Raw genomic sequence first — 20776 nt, 5'->3', positions numbered from 1 at the left:
GTTTTGGGGTCCTCATATAACTCAGACAACAAAACTCAATGATGACTTACACAATCTCTGCTGTCAGAGTCTTCAGTCTCATCTAAAATGTGACTTAATTAAGTTTAACTAACAAACTCTTTGGCAAGTCTGTAATGCAGACCAGTATTAGACTGAAAAGCTTTTCAGGGCAGGGACTGTCTTTGTTATATGTGACTCTTGGGGGATTATGTGACAAAAAATTAAAAATTCTACACATATTTTAAAATTCTGCAAATTTTATTTGTCAAGATAACACTACATAATCACATCAGTTTCAATTATTTTGGTAATTTATTTCAAAATACCGTCACCAAGTATGTCTGTAACAATACAAACACAAAAATTCCCCCAAAAGTAGAGAATTAAAGAAACCCCTATGACAACCCACTTCCTGTTTCTCTGCTCCCTCCCCACCAAAGCCCAGCCAGGGGGCCAGACATCCATAACCCCCCACCCACACACCCCGCACAGAGCCCCAGCCCAGACACCTACCCCTCCTACCCCTCAGAGCCCAGGGATCCAGAGGGAGAAACAGCCTGATGCTCAGTCCCAGATTTGTGTAGAGTTTCCTGTGCGCTGCCGTCTCCTTCCCTTAGGGCATGCGGGGAACTGAAGCTGCCAAGAACTATCTACTCTATCCTTTACCCCCACCGTGTTTTCTATGCGCAAGCTGGGCTCTGCCAGGTCCAGCAGCCCCTAGAGGCGGCCAGCAGCACTGCGGCCCATTTCTGTGGGGGAAAGGAAAATCTGTGCAAAAAACAATTTCTGAAAAATTCTGCATTGCACAGTGGTGCAGAATTCCCCCAGGAGTAATGTGTGTATATAGCACCTAGCACAACACCTAGCCCTGGTCCATGATAGGGCTCCAAAGTGCTATTGTAATACAAATAGCAAATAATAGTAATTAAATAAATCAATAATTTAAGGGAGATTAGTCTGAGAACCATCCAAAGCCATTTTAACTTGCAATTTCACAAAGGATTTGAACCCAGCTCTCAAGAAATAGTAAGTGAGAGCAGGAGCCCAACTATGCTGTTAGCTCTCAGTATACAGAGAGGATTAATTACATAAAACAAAAACAACAAATGTAATTGAATTTGCATCACCTTATCAAAAAATCTGCTGAGCTTGACAGCATTGGATGAGCCTGCAGCCAGATAGCGGGGATTGGTGCAGTCCTGGAACACACAAAAGGCAACTCACAATTAGGAACCATGTAATACAACATTCTTTTAGGAGCAGGAAAGCTACTGAAAATAACCAGGTACTCAGGACAACTCTTCATCTTAAACAAAATGTTTTCTCAAGGTGCTTGATTTCCATAGAATGCAAGGACACGCAACGACAGGCCATATCAGTGTCACTTTAAGAACGGGTAACCTAATAAGACGTGGCTTGGTTTTCAACCATTTACAACAGCTTAAATATTTGGTTTTGCTGCAGTTAGTCAACCAGCAAAGGGAATAGAAGGAAATCAACAAGCCCTCTTCCCAGAAACATGCAAACATGACCACTGAAGCAAACATGGCAAACCCATATGGACCTCTGCTCCAAATCCATTTGGAAGGACATTGGGGGAGGGGAGGGGCAAGAAGAGGAGATATCAGTGACTTCCAAATGGAAGAGGAAAAACCTGAATGGGAAATGATTAAAAATAAAAAGTTTTAGTCTTTTAAATAGGTTCTACTCACAAGAGGTAGCTTCACCCCATTCCCAAAACTCTGTGTTAAAGGGAACGTTAGAAGACCCACTTGAAATGCAAAATCTAAAACTAAGCTGTTTATAACAAGCAGCAGCCTAACATTTTTTAAAGGCACAAGAACAGAAACTGGAGGTCTGTTAATAGTATAGCAAGAGGTGTCCTCCACAGCAGTGGTTCCCAACCACGAGCACTGGGGCATCAAGCTCTAACTCCTGGCACTCTAGTCTCTCCTCCCTTCCTTTATGTTGAGTTGCTATCCTAGGCCTCAGAGCACTACTGTTACCCACTCCCCATCTGACTGCATGTACTCTCACAACAAAACATGGAGTCCTTGTTCTAAGGTTTAGGGCAGCTCAAGCTCATTTGCAGGTTGAAATACATACAACTGAATGGGTGGTTGTGGGCAAAGCTGATGTCCTAGTCTGAAGTGGCCTGAGTAGGCCATGAACCATTTGTCTGCAAGCTACGCAGAATGATGTGGTTAGGGTAGCTCCTAGGATGTTGTGCTGAGGAACCAATCAGCTGATAATTCACAACAGCAGCAGCATTGTAAGAATATTATGAAAGTACTGAGGGTGCCTAGTAATCAGCAGAAACAAGGAGGCCTTCTTGTTGAGGAATTCTATGGGAAAGACTTTTTCCTGGCAGTGGCTGCAACTTCCAGAAGGAACAATTTAATGGTAATGAGAACAGATCAATCTCAGACCAACTAATGATTTTTCCTCGCATTAAAATGCAGAAATCATCAACGTGACTGGTGAGACAGAAATCCAGATTCCCTGTTTGTACCAGTACAATTGGAGTGCCTCTCACTATAAAGTTTACTGACAAAATGAAGTCACTCTGGATGTTATCCTCTTCAAAACCCAAGAGGCACAGGGAAGCAAATACATCAGAGCAGTTTTCTAGTCCATGTTAGAGAAGTAGGTCCTCAGTGCTAAATACAACACAAATGATTCTTGATACTGATCAGCCACTAATGGGGTTGGGAGATCCAAAAAGAAATAAATCAGCCAAAATTTCCTGTAGAGTCCCAAAGCATCAGCTTTGTAAACATGAACTAGAATTTTATACTTGCCTATTAAAAGAGCTGACAAAAAAAAATCTTTAAAAGAAAATTAAGTGAGCTAAGGAATTAAGTGCTAAGGAAAAGTGTTGGTTTTACAGCCCTGGAGACTGAAACCCTCTGTTCCCACAAAAGATACAGAAGAGGAAGCTTTCCCCATAATGTCTTAGTGATGTGTCTCAATATTGAACTAAAGATTCATCTCAAATCATTAAGAGGGAAGTCCAATCTCCAAAGCCGAGATGCAGGCTGAAAACTTCAATACTATATCTGCATTCCCCACGCTTAACTTCAGCCAACCATTATACATCCAGCCACCGATTTTGCCCAGGAAATGGTATAGCTATAAATGGGTGTAGTCTGTATTTGCTCAAAAGAAAAGTCAGTGGCAGAACTGAGAACAGGACTCCTAATCCCCTAACCTCTAGGCCATCCTGCTGACTCCCCACAACCATTTCCTTTCTATAACTGAAAGACATCTACTGTTTCTCCACAGTGCTAGCAAGGGGTATGACTAACCAACACTGTAAGTGTCCTCACTGTGATTGACCAGGCAATCACCACTAGTCTAGTTCCTGTAATTGGGATCTCACGGTTCTCTTTGCCGGAAATCATCATGCACAGTCAAAGAAAAACAAACTTCTGGCAAAAATACTAACCAGATTAATCTCTTCTGCATTGAAATCCTCAGCCAGGAAAGCTGTTCTGGTCAAAACTTCATTACGCTTAGTCTCTGGGATCTGGTCCAATTTGGTTCCTATTACCAGCAGTGGAATCTGGTTATCAGCAAACTGTTCACGGTCATAGTCCCTGTGCAGTGAAAAACAGAATAATACAAACCTAGATGAGTGTGATAGCCTGTCAAGCCAGAAAAAGGGAACCATTGCTGACCCTTTCCACTCTAGGTGGGTGGAAGATTCTTGGATACTGTGTTCTGACAGCCAAGAGTGTTTTGCGTCTGGGGCTTGGGAGAGGGTTTCTGCAGTTGAATCACACTGCCTGTTGGGAGAGTGGAAACAGATATGGAACTAGTAATTAGCACCTGAGACATGGGTTGGGGCTTTCGTCTGAAGAGGACAGGTGGGAAGCAGCAGCTAAGAGATGAGCTGGATCACAATGCATGAGCTGGAGAGAGCAGGAAGGAAATGGTAGCTGAGAGGCTGGTTGGGTCACACTGCATGTTTGAAAGGGAGAGGAGGAGAAGAAAGGAACCAGCAGCTGGGTTGGGTCAGGGCTCCAATCTGGGAAAGGAAAAGGCAGAAGTAGCTAGCAGGCTGATGTGACCATGTTACAAATCAGAGAGAAACGGAAAAAAAGAGAGGGTAAATGTGGATGTGATGCAGAATGCTGCTGCCCACCCACCCACAATAATCGGAAGACACAATGCAGGGCTAGATGGATCATTGGTTTTACCCAGTATGGCCATTCTTATGTTCACGCAAACAAAAGAATGATACCATATCACTCCCATCATTAGAGAACTACCCTGACTTCCCATTCATTTCAGGACCAATTCAAAACTCTCCTGCCATAGTTTGAAAACTCTCCATTAATTTGTTTCAGCTGGCTTCACAGGCCTTTTCTCTGGCCCACCACATAAACTAGCGAGAGAGCCTTCTTCTTTGCAGCCACACAGAATGTGGATTTGGGAGGACGTGTCTCTACCCTGTGTTTAAAATAGCAGCTGTGTATCTGTCTGTGAGGCACATATAATTGGGATTCTGACCCCCCCACCCAACTCCATTGCTCTCACTCATCTGTGAGATTTTTCCAGGGTTTAAAGATCTTCCCCCTTATACTCGTAACAAGGAACAGAGGAAAACAGCAACAAATACCCAGTTAGATGGTACAGCAATGCTGAAAACATATTCTGTGAATAGATTTCTTTAGCAAGGCCTCGAAAAATCCCACTAAAGAAATCTGCAAGATTTAGTGAGTTTCATTTCTCCTCACACAAAAAAATCCCGGTAGGACATAGAAACAGCCACATTTTCATGAGGATTCCTGCTATATGGCCCTGAATGCCACAACGCAGCCATGGAAGGCTTTGATGTAGCAGGAAATGTACCTGTTCCCACATAAGCCTTAACAAATATGGAAGAAGCAATACAGAGACATGCTCCCCTGACCCCAGGCTACTCCCAGAAAACCCAAGGATCTAGCAGCAGTGGATCTGGAGATGGAACAGCAGTACCATTTCTCTTTCACAGTTCCATAGCTCTTCTCAGCCTTCCCAAGCATAACCTAGCCTGAGAACTCTGCACTTGGTCAAACTTCCTGTGGATTTCAAGTGTTCCTAGTGATAAGGGATGAAGAGTAATATGACAACTAGAGTCATGTGTCTGATACTGTGTGCATGTTGTACACTTACCCATTCGTCACCAGCACTCCAGTTGGAGCCACATCTCGGTTAAGTGCTTCCAATGACCATCGATACAAGTTCTGGGAGGACTTTTTGTTGGTTAAATCATGAACTAATATTATGCCTAAACAGAGAGTAAAGACAAGACATTCCTTAATCATAAGATATTGTCCTAACTTCACCTATACAGGATTCACAGACCAGGAAGCTCTGGAACTGAGAGAGGACAGAGCCTCACATGGAGTCAGGCTGAAAACATTAGCAAGGAGGAGCCGTTTGGTACTACTTTAAATTGTCTTGTCATTATGGAGACATGGTTTAATGTGCTATAGTTAAATATGACCTGAAAAAGAGGGTGGAAGGATTGGTTTTGTGCCTTTTTTTTTTTTTGGCTTCTTAATGGTGTATAAAGTAAGGCTAAAAGAACCTCCACCCATTTTGTTTTAATGTTGGTTGTTTTTTTAACTTTAGAAGTATCAAGAATGCCAATTTTTGTCTTGTCTTTTTCTTAGGCATTTGAGTTAAAAAGGCATAACAAAAACTACAGAGTTTTAACAATGTATCTAAAAATCCTCTTCCTTCACAATGAATTAGGTTGCAATTGTTTTACGGTCAAGGGTTGTAGCCCTGCCCAGTATTAAGATTGCAGGACGGTTTCCTTTATAAAACTCTGTTTTCAGTTGCTTATAATTTTGCCAAGCTGTAACCATTTGGGCTGAATTTTTCCATGCTGAGTGTCTCTCTCAGGCTGAATATAGAATAAATTTTGAATAGTTCAACCAATTTCAGTAATTTCCAAGAACAAGGCTAGGGAAAATATGTTGTTTTGCCTGTGTTAAAAAGTAGCTGGTGAACTTTTCTTTGAGAAACTAGTGCCAACATGCTCTGGAGCAGGGACTTGCCTTTTGTCATTCTTGTGAAAATCTGCCCAAAGCAGGCCATACTATAAGCCTTTCGGAAAAAAAACAAAAAACACAAACATAGTTCGCACATGCTCCACAAAGGCTTCTTAAATTTTAGTAGCTAAATTCCCCGAAGATTTCATCCACACTGGACATGCATGAGCCTAGGCTGAGCAGGACCATTCCCTGTAATTGCAGCTCCGTACTGCTGCAGGCTGGGTCCAGGTCCGAGCACCAGAACTGTAAGCAGGTAGCTTGTGTCTCCTGGGATTTCAATGACCCTCCTGCTGGCCACAGGCAGCATGGAGGAGGAAGCTGCTTGATTTAAATGCACTGGGAAGGGTGTGGGGGGAAGTAGATTGGGAATAGGAGACTTGATGTGAGTAGAAACTGAGACTGGAGTGTGGCAGGCGGGGAAATGGAAAGTGGGAGTGAAAGTTCAGATGTGGGGAGACTAGGCCTGGGGACCAGAGGGAGACTAGGATTAGAAGCTAATGAGGAAAGGAATGGGGAGACAGACGTTGGGAGGATGGAGAGAGGGAGACTAAGATTGGATGAGGAATTGGAGGAAGGGAAAAGACTGGAACTGGCTGGACAAGAAGTCGGGAAAAAGGGGATACGGGGATTGGACAAGGAACTGGGGAGGAAAACTGGGACTGGGAGCCAGTGGGTCCAGGGAATCTGCATGGGGAGAGGGGCAGTGAGACAGATCAGATGAAGAGCCAGGAGAGGGAGAAATGGAACCTGCTTGGGGATGTTAGGGAAAATAACACCCCCTCTATTATCTTAGGCCCTAGGCCTTTGAACAAAAATAATTTAGAGCTTTAACTTAGCTTGTTTTACTGTATAAAGGGCATGCTGAGGCAGAAAGATGTAGTCAGGGCCCAAAAGAGGAACTAGATTTGGATAAAGGGGAACCAGGAGATCTGTTTTGATAACAGCTGACCCTGCTGTCGAGACTACAGTAAAAGTGCTAAAATGGTAAAACCGCAGACTTGACTGGCAAAGACTATAACAGGAAAATAGGAAAATGTGTGAGAGTTGCTTGCTAAATAGCAATATGTATGCCATAGGGTAAATATTAGTCATGTTTTGCAGCATTAGCAATTTGTATTCCAAATAAGGCTGTATCTATGTGTGACGTTTTGCGGTTTTAACCTTTATAAGCTCAGTAACATTTGTAACAGGCGGGCCAGCCTAACCCTTGCATGGGAGCACGCTGGCTTCCGCTTGTGCACAGCTGTAATCAATAAAGGAGCCTCCGGCTGTCTGATCAAATCACAGAGGTGGTCTTCTTTTCCCCCGACAGGGACAAGGAGATGGGGTGTACGGTTAAGGTAACTGGGAATTGCTGGGCAAGAAGTCTATGACTGGGAGCAAAGACTAGGCCATTCCTCTGCTGTCAGCAAATATCTGTGAAATCCACTGGCAAAGTATCCCATCCTCCTCTAGTGCTGGTCCACATAGAGGAGAATAACCTACTACTGCTATCAATTACTCCATTAGTTCAAATGGCAGAACTCTGCAGTGATCTAAAGGTTCCAACCTGCTCATGACCCATGTGGGTAAATAAATATGCCACATGATGAATTTTCTGTTTTTCAGTTGCTGTTTTTTTAAATTTAGAAAGTTACACACAAAAAACTGCATTAAAAACATAATTAATAGTATTACTTTGGGGGAAAGTTCTAAGGCCTGTGGTATACAGTAGGGCTGACTAGATGATCACAATAGTCCTTTCTGGCCTCAGAACCTATGAAAATTTATGAAAGTTACAAAGTCAAGGACTCAAAAGTTAAGAACTGCCAGAATTAAAGTTGCTGGTGCAATCATAATTTAGCCCCTTGTGCACATGAATTATGATACAGTCTTCAATTACATCATCACATACAGTTTGTTCCACAGGATCCCAGCCTGATTCAGTTCTCATGAAGGACCTTCTCTGAGGGTGAAGCAGGACTGTGCAGTGATGGAGACTATTGTCTGTTGGGCCCCTGCTTCATTTGTTGCAGAAGCCTGGAAGGCGTGTGGAGAATTAGGCAAGAGATTGCAGGAAGAGAAGGGATGATCTCATAGTTAAGGCAATTGATGCTGCCCTCAGAACTAGACTCTAGCCCTGCCTCTGCTACATAGTTCCTGTGGGGTACTCAGCAAGTCACTTAACCGAACTTTTCATAAGTGGTTATTAAGGCATGTATTATTCCTCAAGCTCTCGGTGCCCGAATTGAGTTCTTGGGGTCTGATTTGCAGAAGTGCTGAGCATTCACAGCCGCAACTCAAGTCAATGGGAGCTGTGCTCTGAACATACAAAGTGCTATATAATTCTAAATACTCTGGAAAAATCAAGTCCTAGGGATCTCCAACTGGGCAAAATTATTGGATATTTTTTACTTTAATCTCACCGTATTTCAGTTCCCCAGCTGTACAAAGGGGATATTAATACCCCCTTGTCTCACAAGGGTGTTGTGAAAATAAATTCATTAATGTTTGTGAAGCACTCAGATATGAGTAATACCAATGATGAACACCAAAGAAAAGCACACGAAGAAATAAATGATTCAGTCTTCAGAGCAGAATTTGAATAGCATGGAGTAAATAAGGCCTATGGCTGGCTACACGTTGAACAATGAGAAAAAAATAAAATATTGAATAGCTGCTCACTGTGTAAGTGCTGTCCACTCTACACGCTGAATAAGCCAGGAGTCCTGTATAAAAAATAGTAAGTGATCATGTAATTAAAGACTGTCATAATGCATATGCACAAGTGGGCTGAATTAAGGTCGCACAGGCAACCTGAATACTGGCATTTCCTAACAACTGTGTGCTTGACTTTGCAACCTTAAAAAATAGTCTTTTATCGTAGCTTTTTGTATATTATTACAAACATGATGTCATACTCCCAAAAATTCTCTGTTCTTCTATAGTCACAGAGCAGACAAGACCTGATTTTCTACTGTTAAAGAAAAACCTTTCAGCCTTGCTTTATACATCACAAAGGAGAACCCCCCAGTTTTTCATTAGCAGATCATCGTTAAGGTAGTAATCACATTTCCACAATAAGCTCTCTTTTTGCCCCCCAAACTCCTAAGAAGTCCTTTCCAACTCCAGATAGGTTTGGGAGTTTGGGGATAGAAGAGAATTTTCCCCAAAACAAGAGGTGAATTGACCCAGATGATTCTGAATTACGGTAATCAGAAAATGATTGGCTGGATTTTCCGGTCTGCTATATTCACTCTATGCAGCAAAAGGTGAATATACTCTGCTGGATACTCCTCCTGGTGAAGTCCCCTTGTGTAGGGGGAATCTCTTGTGCGAAAGAAATGGAAGTGGCAAAACCACCTCCTTCACAAGCTCTTTGGCCCTTTTCTGCCTTTCATAGTTTACCAAATGGCTGGTAGAGACATGCATAAATAAGATTTCCTGTATTTAAAAAAGTTAAGCTTCTGGTCCTTTTTCTTGCCAAGATCCTTCAAACTGTAAACCCAATGGTAGGAAAAATTGCAGGCCAGTCTCACTAGTTGTTCTCTTGTCAGACACCCACCTCACAGGTGGAGCTCTTCACTCAATTAGCAATTCCTGGCAGCAGCCAGCACCTTCTCCTTCTCCCAACCTCCCGCCAAAGGAGACAGGAACTTGTGGAATGTCCCAAGGTTTCTCCAGAATTTAATATGTAATTTAATTAAAAACAAGGAGAGAGCACTGAATACCCACATGCACATCCCATCATGCTAAGACTTTTCCATTTGTTCACAACATATGCTCTACAACCCACAGCTTCTTTCATGTGTGTTCACCTGATCTCCCACAGACCTCATCCATCTTACACACTAATATTATGCCACCTTTCCATCAACACACCTGCCAATACTCTAAGATCATGCTACAAAGGACCTTTCCCACCAGTGCCAGACAGGATCAAACAGTCTCATTGCACCCAGGATATTTGACAACCTTCTCTCCATCCAGTGAGGCCCACTGCATAAGCCCATTCTCCTGGGAAGAACAACTCAAAAAAGGCCAGTACAGAGACATGAAGCCTGATACAAGAGAAACCTACAGTGATGGGCACTCTTCCAGGGTGCCACCTGATGTGCTGGGGTCTCACTGAGCCCACCTGTTCTCCCAGCCTAGATTCTCTTTACTCTATGCTGCTGTGACGGGCTCTCAAGTCCCCTTCCAGCACACACACAAGTAGGGACACACCCAGCTGCAGAATCACACAGAGTTTGCAGTCAGCTGTGTGTGGGAGAACTCAGCTTGGGGAACCGCTAAACACTGTGGTGCACACACCCTCTGGAGTGTAAATCCAAAATTATATTGTCTTGTGCTGTACAGAGATTTATATAGCTTAAGCTTATGAAATTTGCCACCTCCCTCAATGTGGAGGAAGATATGCACAGCTTTATGCACCCCCATCATGAATTGTACAAACTGGGTTTTGGAATAAACAAAAAGCAGGTTTATTAACTACAAAAGGTAAATTTTAAGTGATTACAAGGGATAGCAAACAGAAAAAGCAGATTACTGAGCAAATAAAACAAAACACGCAAACTAAGTTTAATACACTAAGGAATACTGGCTACAAATAATAATTTCTCACCCTAAATGTTGTTTCAAGTAGGTGCAGGGGTTCTTGAAGGTAAACGGCACTGCTTGCAGCTTAACTTTCCAGGGATTCCTTTTACAGGCTGATCTGTCTGGCCTGGGCTCAACCCCTACCTCCCCCAGCTTAGTTCCTTGTTTCTTCAGGTGTTTTTAGCAGTCTTCTTTCTTGGGCAGAGAGGCAGTGGAGAAGAGCCAAGAATAACTCACTCCCCAGCCTTAAGTAGGATTTCCATATAGTGGGAATCTTTCGTTTCTCAGTTTTGACCCCCTTCCCGTGGAAATGTACCAGCATTTCAAGATGGTATTCTGTACCACGTGACATGATCACATGATCCTGCAATGTCAAAGCAGCATCCCAGGAAACTTCTCAGGAAGGAGGGAGATTAGTATCTTCAAAGTCCTATTGCCCTTTCCAATGGCCCATCCAGGCTGATTGCCTACTGTCTGGTGGGCATTCCCCAAGTACACACAGTTGTAATTGTTACATAGTCAATATTCCTAACTTCAGATACAGAAATGATACAAGCATACAAACTGGATAATCATAACCTTTCCAATGATACCACACATGACCCATCTTGGATAAAACATATCTTAGTTATGCCATTTTCATATTATAACAATATTTCTATGAAGATTATGGGGCACAGGGTCACACCTACCACCTACTGACTATTCAAAACCCATCACCTGTCCACAAACCAGCAGATGCAACAAAGCCAGAAAGACTCAAGTTGAAGCTCATTAACACCAGACCTGTAGTAAACAAACAGCAAACCATACACTAACTACTTCATCAACAATGAAGCCCCCAATACAGCCTGCATAATCAAGGCCTGGATGGTTTAAACTGCAAGCTCAGTGTCTCTGAAACTGCAGTTTTTCAGCCCATCATAGGCCCAGAAAGGACAAGAAGTCAGGACTGCATTCATCTTCTCTTCTCACATCAAATCCAAGAGGCGCCTCAGTAAGACAAAGTCAATAGAATTCATTTGTCTAGTGATCTAAACCACAGCCAATACTAATATAGCTTTCATGCTCATTTACAGACCATCAAAGACTAAAGGTTTGATAAAGGAGCTGACTGATACTTTGTCAACAGTGGTGTTGAAATACCCTAGACTTGTGAGGAGATTTCAACATCCTTCAGTTGGAAAAGCCCAAACTTTCATGTCCTCATTTGCTTCTCTATGGAATCTGCAGTCTAACCTACACAGGGTGTCACACTCTGGATTTGGTGCTGGAAAGAACATGTTGTATTTTCATACCCAACAAAGAGGCTGAATCCCTGTGTGATGGGTTCAGTCACAGAGACTCCCCTTGAGACTGTCACTTGATGAGCTGGGATACCACTGAGAACAACCCTCCTGCCAGAACAGGGGCCCCTCCACTCCTGTCTTGCTGAGTTAGACACTCCAGTTACCTCTAGCACAGACCCAAAGATTGGGCCATGTCTCTCTGCAGTTCACTGAAACTGAGATTCACTCAGCTCAGGGGCTTCTCAGTTAACACGGACTTTCCGAGTGTCCAGTGTTCAGCCTTTACGGGAGCCTGAACCCCAAATAAATCTGTTTTACTCTGTATACAGCATATACAGGGTAAATTCATAAATTGTCCGCCCTCTATAACACTGATAGAGAGATATGCACAGCTGTTTGCTCCCCCAGGCATTAATCACTTACTCTGGGTTTATTAATAAAAAAAGTGATTTTATTAAGTATAAAAAGTAGGATTTAAGTGGTTTCAAGTAAAATCAGACAGAACAAAGTAAGTCAGCAAGCAAAATAAAGCAAAAACACACAAGTTAGGAGACATTAAAAAACTGATTACAGGTAATATCTCACCCTCAGAGAAGTTCCAATAAGCTTCTTTCACAGACTAGACTCCTTCCTAGTCTCAGCCCAAGCCTTTTCCATGGTACAGTCCTTGTTAGTTCCAGCAGACACCTCAGGCGGTAAGCAGGGGTTCTCTCATGAGTGGCAGCCCCCTTTGTCCAGTTCCACCTCTTTTTATAGCCTTGGCACAAGGCAGGAATCTTTTGTCTATGCTTGTCCCCACCCCCGCCTCATCAATGGAAAAGTGCAAGAATTAAGATGGATTCCAGCATCATGTGACTTAGGCCCCGTCTACACTGGCAAGTTTGTGTGCAGTAAAGCAGCATTGAGTGCTGTAACTCCCGAGGTGTACACACTGCCAAGCCACTTACTGCGCAGTTGCAGCACTATAAAAAAAAAAACATCCAGACGAGAGGCCTGGAGCTTTCTGCGCCAGGGCTATAGTGCTGCGGTGTCAGTGTAGACATCGTGGTGATTACGGCACTGTGATTGGCCTCTGGGAGATTACCCACAATGCCTGCTCTCACCTCTCTGGTCATCAGTTTGAACTCTTCTGCCCTGCCCTTAGGTGACCAACCATCAGTCCCACCCCATAAATTCCTTTGCAAATTTGAAAGTCCCCTTCCTGTTTGCTTGGTGATGCATACCTTGGTCTCAGCACATCTTTCCAGGTGGCCATGCCTGCTCCACACACCAGGCGATTCCCCCACTTGGAGCAATGCTGAGCTGCTGGACCTCATCAGCATTTGAGAAGAGGAAGCTGTGCAGTACCAGCTGCACTCTAGCTGTAAGAATTATGATACTTATGGACAGATTTCATGATGCATGATATTTAAAGGGGCCATGACTAGGACACATTGCAGTGTAGGGTAAAAGTGAAGGAGCTGCGGAACACCTACCATAAGGCACAGGAGGCAAACTGCCGCTCCGGTGCTGTGCCCACGAGCTGCTGGTTCTACAAAGAGATGGATACGAAACTCAGTGGTGACCCCACCTCCACTGCAAAGGCCCCTGTGGATACTTCATTGGCTCACGTGCCAGTCGAGAGTGGATCTAGCCGGGAGGAAGAAATCTTGGATGAAGAGGGAAAGGGGGACCCAGAGGCAGAGGATGACTCGGAGGCCAGAGATGCATGCAGTCAGGAGCTCTTTTTTACCCTGGAGGAGCCTAGCCAGTCACAGCAGTCAGAGCTTGGCAAAGCGTGAACAGCAAAGGAGGCCCCTGGTAAGTGGATCTGATTATGGGAATTGATGAAGCAAGCTGTTGGGTGCAGGAGGGTTGCAGAAAAGACGGTTACTCACCTTTGTAACTGTTGTTCTTCGAGATGTATTGCTCATATCCATTCCAGTTAGGTGTGCGCGCACCCCGCGTGCACGTTCGTCGGAAGGTTTTTACCCTAGCAACACTCGGTGGGTCGGCTGGGCGCCCCCTGGAGTGGCGCTTCTTTGGCACCAGATATATACCCCTGCCGACCCAGCCACCCTTCAGTTCCTTCTTGCTGGCTACTCCGACAGTGGGGAAGGAGAGCGGGTTTGGAATGGATATGAGCAACACATCTTGAAGAACAACAGTTACAAAGGTGAATAACCGTCTTTTCTTCTTTGAGCGATTGTTCATATCCATTCCAGTTAGGTGATTCCCAAGTCTTACCTAGGCGGCGGGGTCGGAGTGAGATGTGGCAGAATGCAAAACTGCTGAGCCAAAGGCTTCTTCATCTCTAGACTGTTGAACCAGAGCATAATGCGAAGCAAAGGTGTGGACCGAGGACCAGGTAGCTGCACGACATATTTCCTGGATTGGTACATGAGCCAGGAAGGCAGCAGATGAAGTCTGAGCCCTGGTAGAACGTGCGGTGAGATGGCCCGAGGGAACACGAGCCAAGTCACAACAAGTGCAAATGCACGCCATCACCCAAGAGGAGATCCTCTGGGAGGAGACAGGTAGGCCCTTCATTCGGTCTGCCACTGCAACGAAGAGTTGGGGCGATTTACAAAAGGGCTTCGACCATTCGATATAAAATGCGAGTGCCTTACGGACATCTAGGGAGTGCAATTGTTGCTCCCGTCGTGATGAGTGCATCTTCAGGAAGAAGACCGGAAGAAAGATGTCCTGATTGATATGGAAGGCCGATACCACTTTAGGGAGGAACACTGGGTGTGGTCACAACTGCACCTTGTCCTTGTGAAAGACAGTATATGGTAGGTCCACCATGAGCGCTCAAAGCTCAAGAGACTCGTCTGGCCAATGTAATGGCTACAAGGAAAACTGTCTTCCAGGACAGGTATAGCAGCAAGCAAGTTGGTAACGGCTCAAATGGTGGAGACATAAGTCTGGTTAAGACCAGGTTGAGGTCCCAGATAGGGGTAGGGCGACGGACTTCGGCGTATAGGCACTCCAAGCCCTTGAGGAACCTGGAAACCATAGGGTGTGAAAACATGGAGCGGCCACTCTCCCCTGGGTGGAAGGCAGAAATGGCCGCCAAGTGCACCCTCAATGATGATACCACTAGGCCCTGCTGTTTGAGAGACCAGAGGTAGTCCAGGATGGTGGGGATCGAGACCTCGGTGGGAGTAACATTTTGCGTTTCGCACCAGCAGGAGAAACGCTTCCACTTGGCCAGATACATAGACCGAGTGGAAGGTTTCCTGCTATCCAGGAGTATTTGTTGTACAGAGAGGCAGAGCAGCGTAACTCTGACTGGCTCAACCATGCCATGAGGTGAAGGGACTGCAGGTCTGGGTGGTGAGGTCTGCCGTGGTCCTGAGTTATGAGGTCTGGGAGAAGAGGCAGGGTAATTGGGCTGGCTATCGACAGGTTGAGCAACATGGTGTACCAGTGCTGCCTGGGCCACGCTGGGGCGATCATGATCAAGTGAGCTCCGTCCCTGTGGAGCTTTAGCAGGACCTTGTGAACCAGCGGGAACGGTGGAAAGGCGTAAAGCAGTTTGCTCGTCCACAGTATCAGGAAAGCGTCCGAGATCGAGCCCGGGGAGAGACTTTGGAAGGAGCAGAACATCTGGCATTTCCTATTCTCGCGGGAAGTGAAGAGGTCTATGTGGGAAAATCCCCACGTCCGGAAAACAGAATGAATTATGTCCGGACGGATCGACCACTCATGAGAGCGGAAGGATCTGCTGAGTCGATCCACCAGAGTGTTCCAAATCCCTGGGAGAAAGGACGCTACCAAGTCTATCGAATGGGCTATGCAAAAGTCCCAGAGTTGAATGGTTTCCTGACAAAGGGGGGAGGACCATGTCCCCCCGTTTGTTTATGTAATACATGGCCGTTGTGTTGTCTGTGAACACTGAGACACAATGGCCTTGCAGATGCTGTTGAAACGCCTGGCACGCAAGGTGGACTGCTCTCAACTCTCGGACATTGATGTGCAAGGCTAGCTCCTGAGACGACCAAAGGCCTTGAGTGCGAAGATGTCCGAGGTGAGCACCGCAGCCGAGAGAGGACGCATCTGTCGTCAGGGCCATAGAAGGCTGGGCAGATGGAACGGCATCCCTGCACACACCAGAGAGGGTGTCAACCACCAGTTGAGGAAGCCTAGGAGGAACCGTGAGGATCCTGTCTATATTGTGTCTCCCCGGGTGGTATACTGAGGAAAGCCAAGTTTGAAGGGGACGTAGGCATAGCCTGGCGTGCTTGGTCACGAACGTGCAGTCAGCCATGTGACCCAGGAGGCCGAGACAAGTTCGAGCCGAAGTGGTTGGGAATTTTTGTAGGCCTTGTATAATTGATATCATTGCGTGAAACCGCGGCTGTGGTAAGCAGGCCCTGGTGAGACTGGAGTCCAGAATGGCCCCAATTAACTCTATTCTTTGTGTGGGAACCAGAATAGATTTCTCTAGGTTGATCATCAGGCCTAGTTGGATGAATGGGTCCTTGACAATGCCCATGTGCCGCGTTACTTGGGTCTCGGAGGCCCCGCAAATGAGCCAACCGTCGAGATATGGGAAGCCGTGTATGCGTCGACGACGGAAGGAGGCAGCGACTACGGCCAAATACTTTGTGAACACTCTTGGGGCTGTGGAGAGGCCAAACGGAAGGACTGTAAATTGGAAATGTTGGCGGTTGACCACAAAACTGAGGTACCGTCTGTGCGGAGGATAAATGGCAATGTGAAAATACGCATCCTTCATATCGAGGGGGCATACCAGTCTCCAGGATCCAAGGATGGGATGATGGTCCCCAGGGATACCATGCAGAACTTCAACTTTTTCAAGAACTTGTTGAGTCCCCGCAGGTCTACAATTGGTCTGAGACCTCCCTTCGCCTTGGGGATTAGGAAATAGCGGGAGTAGAACCCCTTGCCCCTCAAGTCCTCCGGTACCTCCTCTATAGCTCCCATGGCAAGGAGGGACCGTACCTCCTGCAAGAGGATTTGCTCGTGAGAGGGGTCCCTGAAGAGGGACGAGGATGGGGGGTGGGGAACTGGGCGAAAAATACTGAAGGTGGTATCCAAATTCTACCGTGCGTAAGACCCAACGGTCTGAAGTTAGTTGGGTCCACGCAGGGAGGAAAGAGGAAAGGCGGTTGCAAAAGGGAGGGAAAGGATCCTGTTGAACAACTGGTACGTTGCCCTCAGGCGCGCCTTCAAAAGTTTGGTTTAGGTCCCGCGGGTGGTTTGGCGTGGCCGTGATTGTGACCCCCTTGGGGTCCAGACTGCTGTCTACGATTGCCTTGGCCACACCTCCTGACGAAGTCCTGCCGCTGTCTAGGTGGGGGGTAAGGGCACTGAGGCTGGGGCCGGAAGGGTCTGCGCTGAGTCTGCGGTGTGTGCATCCTGAGCGAGCGCATGATCACCCTATTGTCCTTCAGACTCTGCAGCCTAGGGTCAGTCTTTTCCAAAAATAGGCCCTGACCTTCAAAGGGCAAGTCCTGTATCGTATGCTGCAATTCAGGTGGAAAGCCTGACACCTGAAGCCACGATATTCGCCTCATGGTAATTCCTGAAGCCAGAGTTCTGGCCGTGGAGTCGGCTGCATCTAAGGAAGCCTGGAGGGAAGTTCTTGCCACCTTCTTTCCTTCCTCCAAAAGGGCCGCAAACTCTTGGCACGAGTCTTGGGGGACTAGCTCTGTGAATGTCTCAACTGCCGCACAGGTGTTATAGTTATAGCGGCTAAGCAGGGCTTGTTGGTTTGCCACCCTGAGTTGGAGGCCCACGGCAGAGTAGATTTTATGCCCCAATAAATCCATGCACCTAGTCTCCTTTGCTTTTGGGGCAGGGGCTTTCGTTAACCGATTGGACGACGAGCGAGCAGCGAGGAGGGTGTATGTACAGGTATTCGAACCCCTTAGAGGGCACCATGTACTTCCTCTCAACTTCCCGAGCCGTGGGCAGAATAGATGCTGGAGACTGCCAGATGGTATCAGCCTTCGCTTGGATCGTCCGAATAAATGGTAAGGCCACCCTTGTGACAGTGTCAGCCGACAAAATATCTGCCACCAGGTCCTTTATCTCCTGAACCTCCTCCACGTGGAGGATCATATTCAGAGCCACCCGTCTCAGGAGGTCTTGATGTGACCTTAGGTGAACTGGAGGAGGGCCCAAGGAGGATGTCCCCACCACCGCTTCATCTGGAGAAGAGGAAGAGGAAAGGCCAGGGATAATCGGGTCCTCCATTGTCTTGTGGACTTGGGCGATATCCGGTTCCGGTGGGACCTGAGGGTCTGGTGCCCGAATGGGAGCATCCTCCGTAGCCACAGCAGGGGGGCGGCTAACAGTAACCTCCGGCACCCAGTGCTCCTACGGTACGGAGCGTGATGGCACTGGAGGTCCACCTTGGGCTTGATGATATGCCCAAGGCGTCCAGAAGGACCACTGATGAGGTCCTTGGTCTTGATCCTGGGTCTCTTGAAAGACACGGCTGGGAACATCTAAGTCACGGTCTTGTGCATAGGAAGCACTGTCCGCATGGGATGACATAGATGCATGGCGAGACGGCCAAGAAGGAGCTGAAAACTCCTGAGAATGATCTCCTTCCCTGGGTAGTCTGTCTGTACGCTGCAGCGGAGAGCGGTACCAGGTGCTATACCGGTACCGGGAACGAGACCGGGACCTGCGACCGGAACGGTGCTGGGAGGTTGACCAGGACCTCGAAGCTCGATGCCGGGAGCGACTGCGAGAGGTGCGGTGCCAGGAGCAGTGCTGGGAGCTTGATCGGTACCGAGAGTACCGGGCCGGTGAACTGGGTCTTGAACGGTGCCGCGAGTGCGACCAGTACCGAGATGGAGAACAGTACCGGGACTGCGAGCGGCGTCGGGACCGAGATCGGCGTTGGGACCGAGAACGCTGGTGGGACCGCGATCGTGATCAGTGCCTCTCAGCGGTGCCGACGGAGGATGGTCTCAGTAGGGCAGGCTTGCCTATGGACTGTATAACCCACACCGGCGGTGCCGGGGGTTAAGGCAGCGCAGACTTCATCAGTGCAATCAGTTCCCTTGCAGTAGAGAAAGTTTCTGACGTGGAGGGAATAGTAAGCTCAACCAGGGCACATGCCGGGGAGCTGTCAGGCACCAGATTCGACGGCTCTTGCGGGATCGGAATCGACAGTTCTGAAGTTGTCGGTGCCACGGCAGTTGTCGGTGCCGGGCGGTCCGACTTAGGCAGGTGCTCCGACTGCGGCATGGACACGGAAGCCGCAGAGTCTTATGTTTTTTTACCTGCAGGGAGAGGGAGCGGTGCTGAGCAGACATCTGGGCCGGCGACGGTTGGTGCCGAGGGGCCTTAGCGGTACCGGTGCGCTCCGGTGCCGAAGATGCACTTCTCCCCGGTGTGGACTGTCCAGCGCTCGGTGCTGATAGTGGAGAAGTGAGAGCTGCCTCCATCAGGAGCTGTCTAAGACAAAAGTCTTGCTCCTTTTTGGTCCGCGGCTTGAAGGCCTTGCAAATGCAGCACTTAGCTGCAAGGTGGGATTCCCCAAGGCACTTAAGGCAGGAGTTGTGAGGATCTCCTGTAGGCATCAGCTTGTGACAGGCCGAGCACGGTTTGAAACCCAGTGAACCGGGCATGGGTCCCAGAACCGGGTGAGGGGAAGGGGCTAATCCCCAAACCCCTCTTAACTATATACACTAACTATGTTAAAGAAAATAATAAAACTAACTGCAAGTATAAAAATTTTGAACTGTATACACAATAACAACGAGAAAACTACGAGTAGCTAGGGAGGTCCCCCCCCCCACTCTATGAACTTTAAGGATTACAGATGGGGGACCTGCACTAAACACTTCTAGCTTAACTACAGCTTGATCTGGTTTGCTGCCACCATCACGCGATTCCTCAGTCCTGTGGAACCTTTCGTCCAAAAACCTTGTCCCTCCTGGATACGCCGATGGAGACTTCTTCACCAAGTGGCCGGGAGACACGATGCCAACCTAGTGATCTTGAGCTACAATGGAGAATTGTAACCTATCCCCCTCCTTCGCCCAACCAATTCCTGGTGAGTCCAGCACTAACCTTGGAATTGTCTAAAACAAGGAATACAATCAGAGTTCTTAGCAAAGAATAGCTTTTAATTAAAGAAAGAGAGGGTAACTCATGGGAAATCAGTAGGGAATACTTTCACGAGGTAATCAGCATTGGCATGATGCGCCATGAGGAACTACCCCCTAGGAAGTTCAAGCTTACCACTCAAATCAGAGGTAAATCTCTCACAACAAAGACTTTAGCAGTTGAGGAAACATAAATAAAACGTACCCTTAGCTCTGCGTTACTGTACAAGTTTGGAAGATAGTGAGAGCTTGGGTGAGCATATGAGAAGGATCTGGAGGCTGGCTTGACTGGTCCTCCATAGACGAACTATCCCCAAAAGAGGCACAACAAAAGTACTTCCCCGCCACCAAGTTTGAAAGTATCTTGGCCCTATTTGGTCCTTTGGGTTCAGGTGGCTCAGCCTGAGGTTATTCGGTGAAGCGCTCTTACCCTGTTACAGGTAAAAGGTTTTGGTCTCTGGCTATTGAGGGATTTTATAGTATTGTAAAGCACATGGCTGTTCCTTCCGCTTTTATAGTTATGGACAGGGAACAAAGCCTGCTTTTTCTCAAAGGAGATTTGCTCGATATCCATTCAGTTAGATTGTCTGCTGCACGCGTGGCACGTTCCCGTCGGAAGATTTTTACCCTAAACACTTGGTGGGATCGGCTGGGCATCCCTGGGCGTGGCCCGCATAGGCGCCGATATATATCGTCAGCTTGACCAACCACCTCTCAATTCCTTTCACACCGTGGTGTCTGTCATTGGAACAGTGGAGTGCGGCTTAGCTAGACTCCACTCCCA

The 20776-nt window shown here is 46.9% G+C and overlaps 1 protein-coding gene across 2 annotated transcripts in view; it reads right to left on the bottom strand.

Moving 5' to 3' along the window:
* Nucleotides 1–20776, bottom strand: part of RABL3 (RAB, member of RAS oncogene family like 3) — a 45031-nt gene that overhangs the window by 6363 nt on the left and 17892 nt on the right. The window contains exons 4-7 of one of the 2 annotated variants that reach the window (XM_032785912.2): nt 5161–5275; nt 3449–3599; nt 1128–1199; nt 256–749 (exon numbers count right to left, since the gene is read on the bottom strand). In XM_032785912.2, the coding sequence (XP_032641803.1) occupies nt 681–749; nt 1128–1199; nt 3449–3599; nt 5161–5275 (407 nt within the window). In that variant the 3' untranslated portion in view covers nt 256–680. Of the gene's footprint in view, nt 1–255; nt 750–1127; nt 1200–3448; nt 3600–5160; nt 5276–20776 lie in introns of those variants that run through there. The other variant, XM_032785910.1, reaches the window with a different exon arrangement.

The sequence above is a fragment of the Chelonoidis abingdonii genome, chromosome 1 (assembly GCF_003597395.2).
Source record: "Chelonoidis abingdonii isolate Lonesome George chromosome 1, CheloAbing_2.0, whole genome shotgun sequence".
Classification (NCBI taxonomy): Eukaryota; Metazoa; Chordata; order Testudines; family Testudinidae; genus Chelonoidis; species Chelonoidis abingdonii.
This window is presented reverse-complemented; position numbering and strand designations above follow the sequence as displayed.